Raw genomic sequence first — 23,731 nt, 5'->3', positions numbered from 1 at the left:
CCGCCGCGCCCTCAAGACATGGCTATTCCAACAAGCGGGACTGGCCTAGGGCAATTTTTAAGAGGGGTTTTTAGAGGGGTTTTAATCATATTTTAATCAGACAATATTTAAATATTTCATTTTAATTAATTTTAATTTTGTAATTGTTATTGGTGTTTTTAATCGATTGTCAGCCGCCCTGAGTCCGCGAGGAGAAGGGTGGGATATAAATTCGAATAATAAATAAATAAATAAATAAATAAATAAATAGTGGGCTGGATTCAAGCTGAAATAAAGGTCATGGATAGGAAGACCAGAAAAATAATGACAATGAATCATGCCCTTCATCCATGCAGCAATGTTGACAGACTCTATTTACCAAGGAAATTGGGTGGGCATGGAATGTTGCAAGTACATCAAATGGCTGAAGAAGAAAAAAGAGCATTGGAAAAATATCTCAAGGAGAGTGAAGAAGATGCACTGAAACTAGTATACCAGGAAGGCCTACTGAGTACTGGAGAGACCAAACTGGCCTACAAGAAAGACCAAACGAAGAATAGAAAGGAAGATGGGAAGACAAAGCATTACATGGCCAATACATTAAAAAATAGCAGGGGAAGCAAATAATAACAAGACCCAGTATTGGCTAATAGCAGGAAAGTTGAAGAAAGAGACAGAAGGGCTAATTCTGACTGTACAAGACCAAGCCACAAGAACAAATGCAAACAAAACCAGAATTGAGAAGTCAGCAACAGATGGCAAGTGTTGCCTACAGATGCCAAGAAGCTGGTTAGCTGCTGCAAGAAAATTGCACAGACTTGCCTATAAACAACGGCAGGACAAAGTAACAACAATGGTGCATTGGAAGATCTGCAAGAAACACTATTTGCATGCAAGCAAGAACTGGTGGGACCAATCAATAGATAAAGTAATAGAAAATGAAAAGCTTAATTGCTCTGGGACTTTAGACTTCAAATAAACACACTCCTGCCACATAACACTTAACAACTGTCTATAAGAAAGACAAAAAAGTCTGGATAGTGGATTGGAGAAGATAACAAAATACAATCTGTAAATAGAAATAGAACAACTGTGGCAAAAGAAAGCAAAGGTAGTACTGATAGTAACAGGTAGATTGCCTTGCGTGCAATCCCAAAACAATTGGAATACCACTTGAACATCACCATTGACAAATTTATCATCAGTCAATTACAAAAGGCAGCTTTACTGGGAACAGTTTACATTCTATGATGATACCTCTAAGATCACCAAACAGCCACCTCTGCCTAACCCAGGTGCTTGGGAAGTACTCAATAGGTGGACAAAAATCCCAAATCCAGTCTGAACATCTGGCTGACTGTGCTACAAACTATAAGAAGAGGTAAAACCAAGATCTGTCTTGAGCAATTTTGGGTACGCTTTCTTCATTTGGAGGGGAAAACAATATGCTGGAAACAATCCATCTTATTCCCCCCCCTCCCGAAAATATGATTATTTAGGGAAAGTTCTCTCTTTTCATTTTCAATACTAACAGATGGAATGCTTCTTCCATTGTGCCAAGCTGGCTGTATTCCTGCAGAAGTTGTTCTACGTGTTTTTCTCAATCTTCTTCCTCATTACTCCAGAAGGCTAAGGAGCATTTTAAACATGAGCATCTTTTTACAACTCTNAATTATGAATTCAACAGATTGCAAACTCCTTCTGAACTGCATGTGATTCCTAGAGCTAGAGAAGAAAAAAAAGACAATTCTCTACCACAGGGCACATTTGGTAGCATCAATTGTGCCACTGAGAAGCTTTTGCCATACATTACTACCTCTGAGAGAAAAAGATAGAGGCAGACTACTGAGGTGACCTTGAGGATACAGATAAACCTCCAAGTGGGCTCAACGACTCTCTAAAACAGTGGTGGCGAACCTATGGCACGGGTGCCAGAGGCGGCACTCAGAGCCCTCTCTGTGGGCACGCGCACCGTCGCCCCAGTCCTAGACGTTTAGCTGGGTTTTATAAAACCTTTTCGCTTTAGGCCTCTGCCGCCATGTGCAAAAAAAAAAAAGGTTCAGTCAATTTCAACTTCTCGCGGGGAAAAAAAAGATCTTGCAGTTGGAATTGATTGATTGAACTTTTTAGTCCCACCCAGTCTGCCATTACCACTGCAGCCACGCCCACCCAATGGGCCACGGCCACCCAATGGGCCACACCCACCCGGCACTCGACGATGCATAAGTGGGTTTTGGGTTGCAGTTTGGGCACTCGGTCTCTAAAAGGTTCGCCATCACTGCTCTAAAAGAATGCAAATGACCAGCTGTCTGCAAGGAATATAAATCCTTCCATTCCCCCACCATCCAGTCAGAGCTGAAGAAGCTTCTTGGATGAGAAGCAAAATGTCTTCAAAGAAAAACAAGAAAGTCCAGTTGCCTCTTGAAAAAGCATCTTTGGGACAACCATGACCTGGATGAATGTGAATCTCCAAAGACATTCAGGCTTCTAGAGAAGAGCCAAACAGATACATACACAAGGTTTCTAATTAAACGTCTAGGGAATTAAAGATTTTGTACTTTTAATTTTCAGATGCAATTACAACCACTACTCTGATTAGTCTTGCCAGTAATTTACCAACCTACAGAAACTTTGTAATGAGGGAAACCTGTGACTTTTCCATCTGCGGCAACTCTTAGGTTTATCAGCCTCAAAAATAGGGAAAACCAAGAAAAACGATCCTAACAATTACCTAAGTCTTCCCTCGTATTAGCTATAGATTTTTTTTTCATTTGTATGACATCACTGAAGTTAATTTAGAAGATCTTGCAAAATAGTCTTCAAGCAATTTGCTTGCACCGATGCTCCTCATTTAGTGACTGCTTCGCTTAGCAACCATTCACAGTTATCACAGTGATAAAAAGGTAACCTTATGACCAATTCTCACATTCACATCCTTCACAGGTTTGTAAAACAAAGGAAAGCTGAAGCAAGATTATAAGCTCAGTCACAGTCTGCTCTGTTTAACAACTGAGTTGTCAGTCACAATTGTGGTTGCTAAATTGTCAGGTGCGAAAATTCAAGCTCACACGTGAAGGTTCAATTAAACTGATTTACTGCTAAAGGCACTCAAAAGGGGTTGGACTTAATTCGCTTGTAGCTATGTAAGGATTCTAGGCTGATCCCTCTTTTCATTCCATCCTCAGGTTCTGCCATTCTTTCTCCTACATAAACAAATATTATCTGTACTATAATCAGTGTTCTGCTTTGGAGTTTCTTCATATGAAAGTTATTACTGTATAAGAGAAGCAATTATCTTATGCTGTTATTTGGCATTATATTCCACACGGCAGCTATTATCTTTTTCTCCTTATGTTTGGTTTTCAATAAGTGTAATATTTGGAGGTGTGTTTTGCATTCCAATTAATTCACCTTGCAAAAATACTTTGCATTTGCCTTCTGAGAACGCTTATGATCAACTAAATCTTTTCTGGAATTACCTGTAGATGGATGATATTTCAGGCAGAACCAACTCAAGATGCAAAAAAAAATAAATTTCAAATATATTACCTGCTTTACAAACATCTCCCTCTCTCTGTCTCTCTCCCCCTCTCCCCCTCCCTTCTAGCCACCCCTTTCATAATTGTTTACTTATTTGTATCCCACCTTTATTATTTCTACAAATAGGTGGCGAACATATCCAACCATCTTCCTCCTGCTATTTTTTTGGTTTACAAAGATTCCAAATATCTTCTTTTCTTTAAAAAAAATCTGCAAATATGTTAATTTAGAACACAGGAGATGAGAACCGCATTTTGAGCTGTAAAAAGCTGTGCCAAATCCACTTGGATTACTGTATGATGATGATGGCTACTATTATCAGGTATTGCCTTTCTGCACAATATAACAATCAAAGAAGTTAATCTTTTTTTATCATCACTCACAGGTATCCCTGGAGGCGGAATGAGGTTAATATCACTTACAGAACACCACAAGAAGTATCATTTACAGTAGTATCCTGAAAATAAAAATGCCTATTCTATTCAGAACCCTGGGAAACAGAAGGCAAACAGGTTCAACAATTAGTTATTACGCATAAAAGCACTTTCCTTGAGGATATGTACAACCAGGTTAGTGCAAATATCGGCATAGAATATATTTTTGCACAGTAATTCCTGTAATAAGATAGATGGCAATTCAAAAACCTTAAAACTGATAGGGTTCTGCACCAACAGCCATATTTATAACATGATTAATCAAATGAATTCACAACTACAGAAGAAGTGTAAACCCATTATTAATTTCTTGTAATTAGGTCATCCTGAAATCTCTTTTTCCCAAGTTTGGGTACTTCCTGTTTTCCCATAAAACTTGAAACACTAGACTGACTTTTCTCAGCTTGCACAATGTAACAACAACAACATTAATAATAGTAATAGACCTTGGAGGTCTTCTAGTCCAACCCCCTGCTCAGGCAGGAAACCCTATAACATAGTGCCTGAAAATCTAACTAGAAAAAGGTGCAAATATTTTGCTGGTTTTTTTTTTTAGGTTTAAAGATAATAAGAATCCTTTCTTCTATCACTCTAGTCCAGGGGTCCCCAATCCCTGGTCCGTGGACTGGCACCGGGCTGCGCCATGCCAGAAACTGGGCCGCACAAACAAGCAAAGCCCCATCCGCAGGATGCAGGCAGCATGCAAAACCACACACCCTCCAGTCTGCGGAAAAACCTCTCTCCATGGAATTGGTCCTTGGGGCCCAAAAGGTTGGGGGCCACTGCTCTAGACGTTTTAATATGCAAAATGAATAAGACACTGTTATCTCTATATTTTCTTCCTACCTCCTCCATTTGTTAGAGAAGAGACATTATACTCGAGATGCTGAACTGTAGCACTGGCATTACTTACGATGAGATAATAGTTTTACTTCTTGATGACAAATAATACTTCCTGTTTGGGGGAAAGAGGGGGAAGAAAGTGCTATGCTTGCCCCCTTGAGTTCCTGATAGAAGTCTGGGATTAAAAACAGATAAACAGCTATCTAGTATGCGCTTTAACCCTGTCGTAATTAAAAATATGATCTTTTAGCAGAAAAAGCAACACATTCTTGCGGGTTTCCATGAATATCTTGGAAACTATCACCCAAAGAATGAACCCTGTACTCTAATAAAGAACAAGTCACAGGTTGGACAGAAGATTAGTCTCTGACTGACTTGTAGTCGGTCCTGCTAACCTTTTTGCCTCTCTTTTTTGAGAGTCAGAATAATAAAGGTGAGTTTGGCTTCTGGTGACTTCATGGAAATATCCTTGAAAATAACGTGGAGATTGTCACCTTCTGAGGTGCTTCCCAATCTCACACACAGATCTGGGATTTCCTAGTAGTCTGCCATTCAAATATTAACAAAGTTCAAGCCAGCTTAGTTTTCAGGCATCTGTTAACATTACAGTACTCTGATAGCAGCAATGGAAGGAGCCAGCCCATTATCCTAAATTATATTGCTGGAATGAAAAAAAAAAAACCTTGGTATTCAATATAACCAATTTAGGGATGCCTTGATAATAGTTCTTGCACAGAAAGGCAGTGAGTTCCATTTAATTCCAATCCTCAGATAATTGCTTGGCTTATAATTCTTTTCTAAAAATCAGAATTTTCTGCCAATTGTCACACCGTACTTTGAATCATGAATTCCAAAACACAAGATACAGTATTCAGCAGGTTTGAAATCAGCCTACTTTTGATTTATTAAAAAAAACCCTGCTGCTTTCAATAATCATATCGGCTTGTTTCCTTTTGACATTCCCTTCCTTGTTTGCTATTGATTCCAAGTATTAAATGAAGCCTGATGTATAAATAAAAACATATGCCAAATACTTGGGCTTTGTCAAAACCTTTATTTTTATAATCAACCTTCATGCTTGCTGAAAGAGACTTAAATGGAATTTTACACCATGAAGATTCAATCTGATAGCATTTAAAGTATCCATATTCATTTTTTAACCTAGGATGATGCTTTATTTATACATTCATCTGCACAAAACACTTACACATAACTAAGGAATGATGGCCAGATGTTAGTTTTACAAACTGCCATGTAGCAATTTTTCAGCCAAAGCAATTTACCATATTTTTAAATAACAGTTGATCACTGACATATTTGCTACAGGAATAGAATTTATTTCTCCATCTCCATCAATTTATATGCATTAGGAAAAATGAATGATAAGCTAACTGCAAGATTCATTGTGAAGGACTGCTAGATAAGTCCGCTTCTCAATTTCTTCAGATGTTTGTTCCAAAAAGAATGATTATTTGGGCACTGCCACCAAAAATAATAATGTGCCAATTTGTTTATAACCTTGCTAACACTATCACAACAAGTTTTGATTTCATATAAAGTACGTTTTGTGGAAGAGGGTGCTCAGAATTATCTTCATGGCCATTTTTGATTATTTGCTGTGACAGGTTTTCAAAATAATTGTGTGCCATATGAAATACATTTGATTCCATTCCAAATCATTGTCCCAGAGTTGTTTTTGTTTTAAAGATTTTCAGGAGCTCTCTTAATAGAAGAATTTTATTTATTACTAGAGAGATTATTTTGCTTTAAGCTTTATATGTAAACAGCTTCCCCCAAGATCTGGAGGGTTCTTCCTCCAGGCAACAGGCCAGTAAGAGAATTGAGAGATGCCCACCTATATTTAAATCTTGAGTTATGTCTTGGGGGGGGTCTGTGGCCATGCTCTATGGCCATAAAAGGTATTTAAAGGGGGTCCCTAGGGAAGGAAAGGGCTTTCCTTAGGGCTTTGTTTCTCAACCTCAGAAACTTTAAGATCTCTGGACTTTGACTTTCAAAATTCCCTGGATAGTTGGGGTCAGATCAAGCAGCTGGCAATTATTTATAGTTGCAGATCCGAGGAATCAGGATATACCTTTGGAAGTAGAAAGCAGGAGGCATAAATTCAAGTCCCACCTTAGCTATGAAAGCCAGCTGGATGATTTTGGGCCTGTTGCTCTCTCTCAGCCCAATCCACCTGAAAGGTTGTTGTTGTAGGAAAAAAGAAGGTGCGCTGGATATGTTTGTAGCCTTGGGCTATTGTAAAAATACAAGCAAACTAAAATAGACCCCACAACATTTGAAATATCTATTTTGGGATCTTTTGTAATATGGAGCTACCTAGAGAAAAGATAACAACAGCAGCAGCAGCAACAACACTTGAATGTAGCATGGATTAAAGACATTCGACTCTCTGCCCCATGATTGGATAATCAAGTGCCTAGAAATAACAGGAGTCAGTAGATACATCAGAGGTTTTGTGCAAAGATCCATGGCACAATGGAAGACACAGTTGCTGTCAATGGTGATAGAATGGGGGGGAAGTAATATCAAAAGAGGAATCTTCCAAGGAGACTCACTATTGCCACTACTGTTTGTCACTGCACTGAGTCCTGTCAAAATTATTGAATAATTTAGGCCTATGGCTATCAAACATCAAAAAACATCTGCCAGCTTCCAAGTCCTTTGCATGGATGATCTGAAGCTGTATGGAAAAACACCATCTGAAATAGAATCGAGGTGCAACACTGTCCGTATATACAACCAAGATATTGCAATGGAGTTTAGATTGGACAAATGTGCCATGCTTGTCATCAAATGGGGAAAATGGTGAAAACTGATGGAATCAAGAGGCCCTATGGAAACAACAAGAAGAGTTTGGATAAAGATAATCACTATAAATACCTGGGCATCCTTCAAGCTGACAACATAAAGCACACTGAAGTCGAGAAAAAAGTTAGAAATGAACACATCAAGAGAGTGAATATCATCTTAAAATCCAAACTCAGTAGAGGAAATACCATCAAGACAATCAACACCAGGGTAATTCCAAATATTTGTTACACAGCTGGAATAGTGGGCTGGATTCAAGCTGAAATAAAGGTCATGGATAGGAAGACTAGAAAAATAATGACAATGAATCACACCTTTCATCCATGCAGCAATGTTGACAGACTCTACTTACCAAGGAAATTGGGTGGGCATGGAATGTTGCAAGTACATCAAATGGTTGAAGAAGAAAAAAGAGCATTGGAAAAATATCTCAAGGAGAGTGAAGAAGATGCACTGAAACTAGTATACCAGGAAGGCCTACTGAGTACTGGAGAGACCAAACTGGCCTACAAGAAAGACCAAACGAAGAATAGAAAGGAAGATGGGAAGACAAAGCATTACATGGCCAATACATTAAAAAATAGCAGGGGAAGCAAATAATAATAAGACCCAGTATTGGCTAATAGCAGGAAAGTTGAAGAAAGAGACAGAAGGGCTAATTCTGACTGTATAAGACCAAGCCACAAGAACAAATGCAAACAAAACCAGAATTGAGAAGTCAGCAACAGATGGCAAGTGTTGCCTACAGATGCCAAGAAGCTGAAGAAACAGTGGACTGCCTGGTTAGCTGCTGCAAGAAAATTGCACAGACTTGCCTATAAACAACGGCAGGACAAAGTAACAACAATGGTGCATTGGAAGATCTGCAAGAAACACTATTTGCATGCAAGCAAGAACTGGTGGGACCAATCAATAGATAAAGTAATAGAAAATGAAAAGCTTAATTGCTCTGGGACTTTAGACTTCAAATAAACACACTCCTGCCACATAACACTTAACAACTGTCTGTAAGAAAGACAAAAAAGTCTGGATAGTGGATTGGAGAAGATAACAAAATACAAAATACAATCTGCAAATAGAAATAGAACAACTGTGGCAAAAGAAAGCAAAGGTAGTACTGATAGTAACAGGTAGATTGCCTTGCGTGCAATCCCAAAACAATTGGAATATCACTTGAACATCACCATTGACAAATTTATCATCAGTCAATTACAAAAGGCAGCTTTACTGGGAACAGTTTACATTCTATGATGATACCTCTAACATCACCAAACAGCCACCTCTGCCTAACCCAGGTGCTTGGGAAGTACTCAATAGGTGGACAAAAATCCCAAATCCAGTCTGAACATCTGGCTGACTGTGCTACAAACTATAAGAAGAGGTAAAACCAAGATCTGTCTTGAGCAATTTTGGGTACGCTTTCTTCATTTGGAGGGGAAAACAATATGCTGGAAACAATCCATCTTATTCCCCCCCTCCCGAAAATATGATTATTTAGGGAAAGTTCTCTCTTTTCATTTTCAATACTAACAGATGGAATGCTTCTTCCATTGTGCCAAGCTGGCTGTATTCCTGCAGAAGTTGTTCTACGTGTTTTTCTCAATCTTCTTCCTCATTACTCCAGAAGGCTAAGGAGCATTTTAAACATGAGCATCTTTTTACAACTCTTTAGGAAGGCACATACAACAACTGGAGATACTTCCAAAAGAGGAAATAAGAATAGGCAGCATATGATTTCCTTCTTTCTCCCTCTCCCTCTCCCTCCCTCTCTCTCACATCACCAATGTGTATGATTAAAGCAAGAAAAGGTGTCTTTATCTCATCCCAACCTCAAACCTGTAGCACAGCTTAACAGTACCAAGACAGATAGACAGACACTTAATTCAATTTACTGAGCTTCTCTCTAGGGTCATTTCTTTGAAAACTCTATGCAAACAGGATGGAGTAATTACAGGATGTTTCTCTTCTACCTCTGGAATGATAACTATTACTGAATAGCAGACATGTTATACAGAACAATGCTGCAAATGCTTGCAGAAAGCAGCAGAATTTAAAAGAATGAGACCCTCCTTGTCTGCCACCATCTTGTTATGTTGCTATGCTTTCTTGATTTTCATGCATTTTTACCATCTTTGGGACCAGCAATCAAAATTTTCCCCAGATTTATTGGACAATAATCACTCTTGATTCATTGCAAACCTTCATCAATGACTTACAAGCACATACAGCTTTTCTCCTTTGTTGAGCCTCAAAGTACCTGCAGGTAAGAGCAGTTCAATTGGGTATCAATGACTGCTAACCCCAAATGTGTATTGCTTTTGCTTCAAATGTGAACACCCTGACAATCACTCTTATTTAGAGTGGCAATCTATAATAGGTATTTCCTAACATGTTATTTGTTCAGTTCCAGGTCTGTTTGTTTTCTTTCCATGCAGGCAGCAATGCTCAGAAGTATTCTAACAGGAATATTTCATAAGAGCAGAATAGTGCATGAGCTGCAATAAGGGAAGCCTGCCGGTAATGCATTATTATGACTTTGCATTCAGTTCCACCCAGACCTCATAGATTTAAATGTTGCATAGAAATAGAGCATTAAAGACTTTATCAAAGGAGAGTTTTTATGCAACTTCTGCATAATTTATTCCCCAGCTGAAATAATTGCAAGAGTATTCCAAATTTTAAAGGAAAGGATAGCAAAGTCTACTGAGCTTAAGTCAAGTCTCGGCTCTGCCTTCCATGCCAATCTGGATAGCAACCAAGTTTTCTAAGATGAAGAAGGCAACAGACTTTGCAAGCAAAAAGGACTGTTGGGATTACATAGAGGAACAATGACCAAACTTAGAAAAGAGGAAAGAGGCAAAAGAATATGAAATTGGAGAAGTGAACATTTCAAGCTCTATTCAAACATTCAATAAATACTAGTTTCTGTAGATACATTACCATCTTACCTCCAGATATATGTTAGATACAGTACACATCAAATGCTAAGCATTGCATGCAGCTGTAAAAGGTACAACTTAAAAGGGCATTTATTAAATGAGGGATGGACGCAGGTCTAGCATGTTTAGCTGATTGATGGGAGATGCCTTCTTATGTGTCTGCCATATTTCTGTATTAATATGAAATGTGTGGAGGCAGGAGGATAGGCACACAATGACACCCATGGCTATCACCCCAAGAATTTATTTCATGTGTTATTAGGCCTTCAGCCTCTTGTCATGATATGGAATGCCATTCTCCTTACATCAGCCACTTGGACTAAAATGTTACTGTAAAAATTAATGAAGGAGATAAATAGAAGCCCAAAACACTGGGGAAAATTGGTGCGCTGGAATTTTTTTCCTATATTCTTGTCATATATCAGAACTGAGTATCTTGGCTAGCTCGTCTCTGAACTATCTTGGCTAGCTCGTCTCCATCCCTGCCGCATTTAAGGTGATGTATGTAAATTAGAGAAGTAAAGTAATAATTCCACTAGGGAATGTGTGCTAGGTACCCTAGCAGACGACACACGGCATTAGAGATTGGAATGTATTTTGTCCCCCTTTATCTTTCTAATGCATGCACAGAACCACCAGGCATATCTTGAGCAATTCATCCTTCAAAAGAGCACACTGGGAATAAGTCTGTAGTAATGGATTTTAAAATTGATTTAGCAAAGTAGCGCTTTGACTTTTAATTTAAAGTAGGAGGACAGAATAAAAGGATACAAGTAATTAAAGAATATAATATGATTCTCTAACATAAGGTGAGAGATTTAGTTCAAAAGAGAGAAAAGCTTTAATCAATGATGATCTCTTATTTCACTTGGAAAAAAGGATTAGAAATATTTTGGCTCCCATTCTGCCCAGGGCAGATTTAACTTACCTGTGAGGAAAAAGTATTCCGGGGGTGACAATCCACACATTGCATGAATTTGAAAAAACAAAACAAAACAAAACACCAACCTCTGGCCAATCTCAGAAGTTTGCTTCATTCAAATCTTGTTTCCGGTTTGCTATTTAAAAAATTAGAGGATCTTCATGACAGTGATCTGCACCAATGGACCTATTGTGGTCATACAACACTGCTAAGCCCTGATCAATTATGAGAGATATCTCATAGTATGGTAACTACTGTGCTACTATAGGTAACCTATACAGCACTATATACATAATCCAGGATTGAGTCTGGATTAATGTAAAGTAGAGCAACATTTTTATCCCAATACAAATGAAAACCACAACGACTAAAGGCAAGAAGGCCCTTCCATTTCTATTGAGTTTGTCAGATGGGAGGCAGAGTGTTGGCTAAAGAAAGGAGCGTCTCCATTTTTGATACAGCCTTGACATATAAAACTTCACAGAGATTACAGGTACTTATCAGGGGACCTCAACCCCCGGCCCATGGACCGGCACCAGGCCGTGGCATGCCAAAAATCGGACCGCGCAAAAAAGCAAAGCCCCATCTGCGGGATGCAGGCAATATATGAAACCACACCCCCTCTGGTCCGCAGAAATACTTCTCTCCACGGAACCGGTCCCTGGTGCTCAAAAGGTTGGGGACCTCTGCACTATATAATGTCTCACACTGAACTAACAGCCTCCATAATCCCCTTAAGGCAGTGAAGATCTTATTCTATTATCACTTCCTCCTCCTCTTACTTTTTTCTTCCCAAAACCATCAAGTGACAAATCTTTTTCATATCATTTCATATCAGCTGAGGAAAGCAAAACAAAATAGAAACTTTCTCTAGAATATAATCTGGGATTACATAGTAAGGTCGCCCAAATTTTCCTTATGCTAGGAAAATGCCTCTTTTCTTTCTTTAGGATAATTTTGAGCATACGAAGAAAGCAGAAAACAACTTATATCAGGAGCCATATTTTCTAGTTCTATAATGTCATATATTCCAAGGTTTTCCCCCCCTAAGCAACACATTTGTTTATCATTCCAAGTTGCAGAGCAATTCCTAAACAATCCAAATTGGCACTGCTTTATTTATTTATATATTCATTCATTCATTCATTCATTCATTCATTCATTCATTCATTCATTTTCTGTAGCCACCCATCTCAATTAATGATTCTGGGTAGCTTATAATTCAAAAAGAAAAAAAATACAATTAAAAATACTAAAAACATTCTTCAACAATACAAACAGCAAAATCACTAATGACACTAAGAATATCCAGATTAAATATACATAGGAGCAAGACACTGTGTCAGTTGGCAATACAGCCAGGAAACAGGGCCCTTAACACAGGGGTCCCCAAACCCTGGCCTAGTATTGGGCCGTGGCCCGTTTGGAACTGGGCCATGGAAGCAGCAGGCAAGCGCATATATGTGTGCAGTTCCACTTGCGCAAGCAGGCGAGTGTGCGTGTGCGCAAAGCTCCATTTGTGCGAGTGGTGGGTATGCGTGCCTTCCGCTTGCGTAAATGCAGCTGCATTTGCACTCGCTTGCCCGCTGTTTGCTTGGAACCATCCCCCCCCCCGGTCCAGAAAGCCAGAAAGGTTTGGGACTGCTGCCTTAACATATATTCTACGGAGGCAAAAAGAAACATGTCTCCTACCTTGCTTTCTACCAGTGAGATGAGAATCTGCTCCATGATGCTATTAAGGGCTGGAACAGAAGTCTGAATGTGCCCAATTACTACCCCTATGGCAACTCTGGAGAGCTCATAGCTGAGATTTGTGTTTCTGCGGATCAACTCAATCAACTCAGCCCCTATCGTCTTTGGCACGGTGGTTACCGAGCCAGGTGATTCTTGCTCCACCTCCTCTACGTTGGCTGCCTTCTTCTCTTCCAGGCAAAGAGAACCAATGCTTTCTACCCCTGTAGATGTGGCTGGTGTGGTCTCCTTTGCTTCTGAGGTCTTTTCACCACCTGCATCTGAAACCTCCACTTGGGCAGGAGGCTGTGGAGCAGCCCTTTTGGTCTGGGGGGATTTGCTTGCACTCCCACGTTTTCTTTGCACCACAGGACTAATATCTAAGCTGGAGGATGCCATGGTGAGGGCACTTCTGCTAGGAACAGGGGGAGGAGTATTGCTGGGGCTGGGTGTAGCAGTAGGGAGACCTGACTCTGTTGAACCCGTGTACAAGGTATCCAGGGAAGTTGTGCTTTCGCCAGAGGCGCTAGAAACTGACCCAGAAGGGATTCCAACTGCATCTGAAAGGAAACAATTGACATATCTTAGCAACAAAATCAAAGGAAAAGAGAGTGGTTAAAAAAAACACAACTGCAGCAGCAGAGTTCATTAAGAATCTTATTGTGGAAGCTTTCAGAGTAGTTAAACTACTTTCCTTGGTTCCTTTATCTCAAAGCAAAATAGTATTAACTGTCTCTTGAGTATTCCTGATGGTCAATCTTTTTTGTAGCAGAAAGGTGTTTTCATGTTTTTATAGGAAAGTATCCATGCAGGGGTGGAGTTTTTTAGGCAATACTTTTCATTTTATGTATGCAGATATTGTTTTTGAATAATGCATCATTTATTAGACATTAAAAGAAAGAAAAGAGGCCTACTGCTAAAATATATATCTTGATTCTTTATGCAACTGCTTTCATAGAGCAAGGAAGAAAATAGTACACGGCCTGCCTAAAAGCAGAGGTTCACATCTGGCTGAAAGCAATTGACTCCTTTTCCTTATTCATGTGACCTTAAGATTTAAAATCCACATGTTCCCTGACAGCTGTGGCTCAGATGCTGATGACCCATTCACTCCCAGGAGAGAGAAATGATAAATCCAATTCTTCAGCACTTGTCAAGTACAGATGAGATTTCTTGTGAATGTAACTGAAACATAAACTCATGCTGACTTGTTGCATTGTTTTAATTACATAGCCCAGTTAGGCAACCAAAGCATTTTCAACAACTTCTGCAGAAAAGTCAACTTTTAGCTACAGCAATTGTTGCTGCAAAGACTAACCACAGAATGCATCTGGGAAAAGCTTAATTCAGATCTGGCTGTCAGTCCTCCGAGGTAGAGCAGACAGGAAATACAGGCAGAAAATCTAACTCTACTTCAGTGGTTCTCAACCTGTGGGTCGGGACCCCATTTGGGGTCGATCAACCATTTCACGGGGGTCGCCAAGCAAGGCTGTCCGCCATTTTTTTTGTCCGCCATTTTTTCCCCTTTTCCGGCAGGTGCCTTACCTCCCTTGGGTTGGGCCAGCTGGTGGTCGGCCTGCTCTGTCTCTGCCGCTTGCCAGCTACGCCTCGGCCGGCACAGGGGGCGGAACCACACATGCGCGGCGCTCCCGGGCAGGGAAAGTCCTCGACTTACGACCGGTTGGGTAGTCCTCGACTTACGACCGGTTTAGTCCTCGACTTACGACCGGTTTAGTCCTCGACCTACGACCGGTTGGGGTCGCGGCATTAAAAAGGTTGAGAACCACTTCTCTACTTTATCATAAAGTTACATCGGGGGTGTCAAACTCGCAATGTCACGTAACGTATCGTGACTTTTTTTGCCATTGCCGGCAATGGGGTGGGTGCGGTTTCGCTATGATGCATCCGGTCCGCGGGTTGGCAGTTTGACACCCCTGAATTACATTAACAGAATCTTACAAGTCTAACCTTCCCTTGGTGTGTCTCTTTGTCCTGTCTCTAAGGTTGTTCCTGCTCATCATTCCAAGGAGGGAATGACATTCTCCAGGCTTTCCAGTGTCAAAACAAGAACATCCGATGTTAGCAGAGTTTCATCTGTCGGAACCATGACATCCAGATCCTTTCCCATTATTACTGAGCTAAGATTACCAATACTACACCGAACCCATTCTTCTCTTTCCTTGAGCTCTAAATGTCTATGTTTACATGAGCAGCATTGTTAAGGAGTGGAATTAATCAGTGAGAACTTTTGCAGTGCATGGACAATGTGCCTAATAAATCAAAAGTTAATGAATTAGACTTCTACCATCTATTTCCTTCAGCCAACTTGAAGAATATAGCTTCCTTATTGTACTTTGCAACAATAAATTGCCATATTTGCCAAACTCCAAGGAAGCAGTGCTTATTTGTGCCCACAATCTAAATGCTGAACTGCCTTATTTAAGACTCTGTCTGTGTTTCCTGTGTTTTATTCCTTATCTTCCCATCCCACCAAATATTCCTCTCAGCCAGTCTTTCATAGTTACAACGAGGGAGATTATTTAAGGCAGAAAAAAATATACCATTTGTTTATCTGCAGAAGAAAAAACCCCTCTGCAGTCAAATGCCAACAATACTGATTCTAACACTTGATTAACTTTGGAGTCATTCTCATGTTCTCCTGCCTGCAACATGAATGTGCCCCTATACAATAACTGTTTACATGACATATCCAGAAGCACTGACTGCATCTGATTCTAAACCCAAGGCTGCTTCTATTTAGCTGTTCCAACGTTAGTTGTCCATCTTCTCCCAATGCAGTTTTTACTGTGAACGTGATGCAGGACATCTTGTCAACAAGATGGATAATGATGTGGACAAGGGCTGAGATCTCAGTTCCTATTGTCTACTTTTGGCAAATGCAGGAATATCCCCTGCTCTCCCACTGTAGACACTTTGTGGCCTTTGTAGCTGGGCTACAGGAAAGACCCAACATCTTAACATTAACATCCTAACATTTTAACAAAGCCATATGCAATGAGGCCTTGAGGGCAAAGATGAATAGCAATCCCTGGAGATTTTCCTCATCTCTTTCCTGGGCTCCTGGTCCACATAATTTTTATTTTTAATAAGAATGAAAAATTAAATGGGAAATTGGCTACTGAAAATCAGAATACCAGCCTCTAGCATCATCTTTATTTATCCAAATTGCCCCAGGACCTCTATAGTCCAAAATAAATTCACCAACTCCCCCCCCCACAAAAAAAACAGCTGGTTATAGATTATGAAGAAGGAAAGATACAGGGAAAGAGGTGGCTGGAAGCATTTTACCTATTGGTAAAAGGATATTTTGTGAGTGTTCCTTTACACCAAGGCAACCTTTTTCTAAATAGGAATTCTCCACTCCTAGCAGCTGTTTGCAAGAGAGCCAGGCACATGTCCTCAAATCTTAAATGTACTGAACAGTTCCAAATGACTGCCTATACTTACCTAGACCACTCTTATTTCTTGGTGTCTAAAGAATAAAGACAATACTTTCTGCGCTTTAGAAAGCTGCCTTTTCATTTTCCCATCTTTTTTAAAAGGAACAATGGAAATATCTACCTGCAATCTGGTTTTCTGCATGGAAGGACAAGAAATAAATAGTATTTATTATGGAACTTTTCCCCCCTATTTTGTTCAGCCCCGAGATACAGTGGTTAATCATAAGCAATTTTAAATGGTCTCCACCCAGAACAAAACAGAGGTGGTTTTTCCAGGAATGGATCAAACCATGCATGCTTGGCAGAGATGTCCCAGGGTTGGAGACAGTGTGGAAAGGGGAAAAGTGGAACTTAAGGGAAAGTTAACAGAAGGAATGCACAGGGAAGACTGGGTGGGAGGAGGGCCTGGGTATACAGGTAGTCTGCAACTTATGATCACAATCGAGCCCATTGCTTAGCAGGAGCGTTGATAAGAAAATTTTGCCCCGTTTTACAACTTTTCTTGCTACAGTTGTTAACTCAATCACTGCAGTTGTTAAATTAATAACATGGTTGGTAAGTGAATCTGGCTTCCCTGTTGACCTTGCTTGTCAGAAGGTTGCAAAAGGTGATCACATGACCCTGGGACATGCAACCATCATGAATACATGCCTATTGCCAAGCATCTGAATTTTGATCACATGATCTTGGGGATGCTGTAACGGTCATAAGTGTGAAAAATGGCCATAAGTCGCATTTTCCAGTGCCTTTGTAACGAACAGCCACTAAATGAATGGTAAATCTAAGACTACCTGTATTGTGCTTGAATTGGGCTGTGATAAAGGAGAAGAAAGAGGAAGAAAAATGCTGGGCACGTGACTAAATAGAAGGGGGGAGAGAGAGTAGCAAGGTCTATCACCTTTGCCTCACTGTCCCTGCAAGATCGGTCTGGACTCTGCCTTGGAGGAAATCCAGAATAATCAAAAGGTTCTGAGTTGAGCCCTGATCTGCCTAGAATGGTTTGGCCAAATCTGCAAGCTATTGTGTGCTCCTAATCCTGTACTTTTGATTTTATGCAAGAATATGAATGTTTTCGTATCATCTTTCACCTCAGATGAAATCATACAGGCATCTGCGTCAGGTTCCTCATTTGTGGTAGTTCGATACTGTGGGCTTTTCTTCTATTTGCTTTCTCCTAAGTGCCAGAAGGCCACATTAGTTGAAAGTTGGAACAGCAGCAGTTCCTTCTATCATTTATCTTTGAAGAGGAAACAGAAAAATGTGTCTTTAATGACATTTCCTCTCAGATCCTTGCTCCTAGATATGCTGTGACCAATTCTGGATCGTGAAAATAAATTTCAGGATTGCATTATCAGGTTGTGCCTACAAACAGGAATTTCTATTTTCAGGAAAAAAAGTTTAGATTTTTCATTTGATGAGCAAATGTACAAAATAAAATGGAAGCTTTAGCCCAGGGGTAGTCAACCTTGGCTCTTTTATGACTCGTGGACTTCAACTCCCAGAATTCCTGAGCCAGCTGTGCTGGCTCAGGAATTCTGGGAGTTTAAGTCCACGAGTCATAAAAGAGCCAAGGTTGACTACCCCTGCTTTAGCCTGACAGCCTGAGTTTACGCGTCTTTATTTAGAAACAAGTTCTACTAAATTCAGGATACGCCTAAGCGCATATTACTGATCAGACTGCAATTTAATTTAATTAGAACAACTGTAATTCCAAAAAACTCCACTCTGCAAGTCTTATTTTGAAATGCAACATTTTAAGAATTGTGAACTTTTCTGCTGGAGTTCAGTAACATCTGAAAGGCCACAGGTGGCCCATCTCTGGTGAAATTCCATTTCCTGCCAATTCACTAACTCGCGACATAAAAACAAAACCCAAGTATTATTTAATGTCTAGTATTTTCTTCTTTGTCCTCCAGAGCACAAGGAGCCACTTACTGCCAAGCCAGTAAAGCTCAGATTTAGCATTCTTTGATCCTCAATATCACCAACTTGCAAGACAATTTCTTACTTTTAATGGGCGCAGTCGTCTGAACATTCTTGCGTTTCTCTGGTGGGGGAGGAATAAGAGGAGTGGCACGGCAGGGCTGTGCAGAAATCTGGAAGAAAGAATTTTGGAACAATCCATGTCATCAGCGAGAGCAATGGTAGTGTGTCAAAAACATTCCTTTCTAGGCAATAGCAAATCTGTCCTAATAGTGCTCTTTTCATTTCTTAAATATGCCCTAGAGCCGTGGTAGGCAACCTGGGCTCTTTTATGACTCGTGGACTTCAACTCCCAGAATTCCTGAGCCAGCCATGCTGGCTCAGGAATTCTGGGAGTTGAAGTCCACGAGTCATAAAAGAGCCAAGATTGCCTATCCTGGCTCTAGAGGATAGCATTAATAATCAGTCTCCTCTATGAGCCTAGTAGAACTTAGGAATGTGTGCTGCCTCCCTCCCTCCTTTAAGACAGAAAAAGCAGCATGTTTAATTGCTATGTTCAACAAAGCACCACACTCCTGTTGCACCGAACTGTCAAACACACACACTCTCTATCGCTCTCAGCCCCTTTGCAGAGGCAGCAAGCCATGTGCACATTAGAGGCACTGGGAGTGATCCAGGCAACAAATTATCCTTGTGAAAGGATAAAGGACAAAAAGCTCAATTCGTGCAGGCTTCCTTCACGTTAGTGCATCCAGAGCCATTTTATTATTTAGACCAAGAGAAGCATCTCAGGGTAGGAAAGGCCGTTTACGCTGGCATCCTTCCCTGCAGAGGCTCATGACGAGAAAAGCATCCAGTGGTGTGCAGTGCCTCCCTCTAGTTACTCCACTTCTCAAGCCTTATACTTTTTCTAGAAGCAAAGGGGGATGGGAATACTGGCTGCAAGGCTTTCTCTCTTATTTTGGAGGGAAGGGATGACAGCAAGATGGACTACCGTAAATGTTTCTCTCTGGCACTACATCAACATCTTAACACCGGTGACAGTACTGAAGTTTTCTATTCACCTTCTTCTGTTCTTCAAATCTCTGTGCCTCTTCCCCCCCCCCCCCCTTAGTTCCATCTAGGCCAGGGGTGGGAACCTTGGCTCTTTTATGACTTGTGGACTTCAACTCCCAGAATTCCTGAGCCAGCATGGCTGGCTCAGGAATTCTGGGAGTTGAAGTCCACAAGTCATAAAAGAGCCAACGTTGCTGGTTCAGGAATTCTGGGAGTTGAAGTCCACATAAAAGAGCCAAGGTTCCCCACCCCTGATCTAGGCAATCCTTACGTCCCATAGCCAAAGGTTATGCTTATCCAAGCATCTCCTTCAGTTAATCCTTTATCCTTTCAGCACCCAGAGGGTAGACCAGAATTTTGTTTTTTACCCTCAGATACAAAGTCCTCTGCCCCCTTAAACCAGTCTGATTCTTTTGAGTTACCACACATACACAAATGCACACATATAATCTTGTGTTGGATGGGTTTTTTTGAGAACTAGAAATCTAGGTCCCACGCATACAGCTGATCATACATAGGATTTTAACGTTGTGTTTGCCAGGAGTTCTCTAATGTTGCGTTTGACTGGTGCGTTCTCTAAAATTATGGAAGCTAGGTATGTTTTTGTTGTCATGAACAGATCGATCTCTGTTTGATTTTATGTTGACAGTGCTATAAATCTCTGCTGGGTTAATTAATTAATTAATTAATTAATTAATTAATTAATTAATTCAGATGGTCTAACCCAAGTGGGTTGATGGATCTAGAGACTTTTCTGAAGGCAGCTTCACAATTTCCAGCCTAGTTTGTCATCAGTACTGATAAACATGGCCAACCGTGAAACATGGAGCTCCTTGGGTATACACGTAGTCCTCGACTTATGTCCATAATTGAACCCAAAATTTTGGGTTGCTTAGCAAGACAGCTGGAGTTAGATCAGGGATGTCAAACTCGCCGCGTCTTGTGACATATTGTGACTTTTTTCCCCTTGCTGGAGCTGCGGTGGGCACATCCGGCCCAGAGGCCGGCAGTTTGACACCTCTGAGTTAGATGGTTCCTAAATGCCCTCTTCCCTTCAACAGACATCACATGACATCTTGGCTCACCAGACTGTTGAAAGGGATGAAGCAGACGGATAGTAGGCTGGAGTACTGTTGCAGAAAATCTGGGCACAATTTGATTTTAACATGGATTTGAGTCCTCCTCAGGGCCTGCTTGCAATCCTATTTTGTGGCAGTGAATGTGGCAGAGAGGGCTTACTTCTTCTCTTCCTCTCTTTCATTTGCACCAAAGGGTTCTGCAAAGGCTTTTCAATACCTTCTTCCCTTAAGATGTTGAGGGAAGGGAATCAGAACAGCTAGAAACATGCTGAGATCAATTTCCCATCATTTTTTGTAGAAAAGACTGAATTTGCTGCAGATTCTAGTGTTGGGGCAGATTCTAGGTCCTGTTCATATGGATGTTTTTTTATTTCTTATACATCTTGATGTGGACAGAGGATGTGGAAAAGTTAAGGCCTACCATCTGTTTGCTCAACTCTTTCCCCACCTGGCTAACTAATTAGTCACACTGGAATCACCCACGGTTACCAGAAATGATTAATGACTTTTTCAGCAAGGAAAGTCTTGCCACTTACTTAAAAAAGAAAGTTATGTGACCTTTACTGAAAAGTCCTCTTTGCGCCTCAAAGAGTTTTGTAATTATAAGCCAGGGTCTAATATTCCATTTCTGAATAAGATGGTTGAGAAAGCTTTTGTTCGAGGTGGACAATGAAAGTGATTATCTAGACCAGGGGTGTCAAACTGCCGGTCTGCGGGCAAGGTGCATCACGCGGAAGCTGCACCCATTCCAGCTCCGGCAAGGGGCAAAAAATCACGATACATCGCGACACGTCACGTAACACAGCGAGTTTGACACTCCTGATCTAAACCCACTTCAATTAAGACTTTGCCCATTCCAGTGAATGAGGTACATTGGAAACCAGGTGAGGCAAAATACAGCACTGGTGCGGAGGAATACTGAGATAGCCTTGAGGAAGATAGGTAGCAGCCTTTGGGAAAACATGAGCTTGGCCCAGGAAAACAGGATGTGATGAACACTCAAGATTGCCCACCTTGATTCTCTTGGGTATAAGAGAGAATGAAAGAAAAATTGTGTCAGGCTTTCTGTTATCTTTTATAACAATAAAGCAGACTTCCAGTAGTTCCTATTTCCTGACCTGGTCTACTTTTTTTTTTTAATTTTTATTATTTAAACCAACAAAACAAAACAAAACATAACACACATATATACACAGTATATATTTTAACAGCAATTTCGTAACAGTAATCTTCTATTATTTACATTTCCCCCCCCCCCTTATTCTTCTTTAGAGTATTTGTCCTTGTTGCCCCATTATTTCTTATTTGCATTTTTCTTCCTTCATACATTATTATACACACATTTTCCACTTTTAACCTTTCCACATTTAGACCTGGTCTACTTTGAAGGACTATTACTTGCTACCTCTCCTGGATTTCTTGGCACCTTTCAATACCACTGACCATGCTATCTTTCTGAGGGAGTTGGACATCTGAAGAATTTGGCCCTTAGGGAATTGGTTTACAGAGATTCCAGTCTTTATTGCCAGGACTCACCCAGATGGTGGTGCTATGGCTCTGCCATATCCTCTTGCTCAACATCTATCGGAAATTATTGGGGAGATTATTTGGAACTTATTTAGAACTTTGGAACGGGGTGCCATCACTATACTTGAGGCACTCAGCTCTACTGCTTCTTTTATCTAGTTCCACAGGAGCAATCAGCACCTTCCGACACTTGAGCAGGATGAAGGATAACAAAAAAAAAAAATTAAATTCACACTAAGAGTGGTGCTGTTGGTAAGGAGAAAACTGGATTCAGGATGGATGTGAGGCTTACTTTGGATGGACCAGCATGTCGCCCACAAGAGCCCCATTTGGGGACTTCTTGACTCTGGCTGTCAAGATTTACAAATGATAGCTGGATCAAAAAGTCTATCTACAAAACTATGGCGAATGTGCCAGCTGGGACCCTCTCTTCTTGAGCCAATTGGATTTAGTGATTTGGAGCTGCTTTCTCAGAAAGAATATATCAGGTCACAATATATACTAATGCAACATTTATTTATTATTATTATAATATATATATATATGGGCTAGGCGTGTTCAGGTTGATTCTTTCCTATAAATGCAATTCCTATCTAGAAAAGGATGATGTGTGGCCCCACTAATTATTGGATAGGTATAGTGGATGTAGGTGTAGTTTTTCTTCATGGCCCTATTTTAATGTTGGATTTTTATTGCTTTTAATCCTCATTCCTCAGAAGCTACAACTGGTCCAGAATGCAGTGGTGTAAGCAGCAATGGGTGAGCCACAGCATGCTCATGGGATCCCAATGCTTTATGAACCATACTGGTTGCTGGCTGGCTTCCTTGTACAATTCAAAATGTTCCTATAAGCCTTCATGGCATAGGGCCTAGTTATTTGAAGGACCATCTGTCTCCAATAGTCTCTACCTGTCCAGTAACATTGGACAGAATGGGTATGCTCCAGGTGCCTTTGATTAAACAGGGTCATCTATCAGCTACCTTCTCTGTTGCAGCACCTGCCTTCTGAAACAGCTTCCCCCAGAGATCCATATGGTTGTCACCCTGCTGATATTCTGAATGTCCTTGAGAACCTGGCTGTTCACCTAGGTCTTGAGGCAGAATGGTTACTGAGCCCATGTTGGTTATTTTTTTGCTTGCTTGTATGTTTTTTTCTGGACAGATATGATTCTTTTTCTAAAATTTTTAGCTTTTTTAAAGTTCAAGCTGTCCATAATCATCTGGAGTCTCAATTTAAATTGTAATAGAATAAATTAATAAAAAGAGGAACACTAGAGTAGAACAGTGTTTCCTCCTGTCCATTTTCTTCTCCTTTTACCAACCTGGTCTAAAAACCAGATCACTAGTCATATTCTCGAACTGCTGCAATCCTAAGAATGTGTAAACTTAGTCTGATCATGTCCCTATGAGCCAGAAAGGCCTTTTGGGGAGAAAGTGTATATGTGTGTGTGGGGGGGGGGGGGGGGGG

The 23,731-nt window shown here is 40.5% G+C and overlaps 1 protein-coding gene across 1 annotated transcript in view; it reads right to left on the bottom strand.

The window, feature by feature from the left end:
• The window catches only part of NCKIPSD (NCK interacting protein with SH3 domain), a gene marked incomplete at its 5' end in the record, with an annotated part of 67,635 nt that overhangs the window by 40,035 nt on the left and 3,869 nt on the right, over positions 1–23,731 (bottom strand). The window contains 2 exons of the mRNA XM_015824758.1: positions 13,179–13,777; positions 18,687–18,774. Coding sequence (XP_015680244.1) covers positions 13,179–13,777; positions 18,687–18,774 — 687 coding nt within the window. The remainder of the gene's footprint in view (positions 1–13,178; positions 13,778–18,686; positions 18,775–23,731) is intronic.

This window comes from Protobothrops mucrosquamatus, unplaced genomic scaffold, assembly GCF_001527695.2.
Source record: "Protobothrops mucrosquamatus isolate PMUCROS unplaced genomic scaffold, P.Mucros_1.0 scaffold2343, whole genome shotgun sequence".
NCBI classification, from domain to species: domain Eukaryota; kingdom Metazoa; phylum Chordata; class Lepidosauria; order Squamata; family Viperidae; genus Protobothrops; species Protobothrops mucrosquamatus.
Note: the sequence above shows the minus strand (reverse complement) of the source record. Positions and strands in the feature narration are given on the sequence as shown.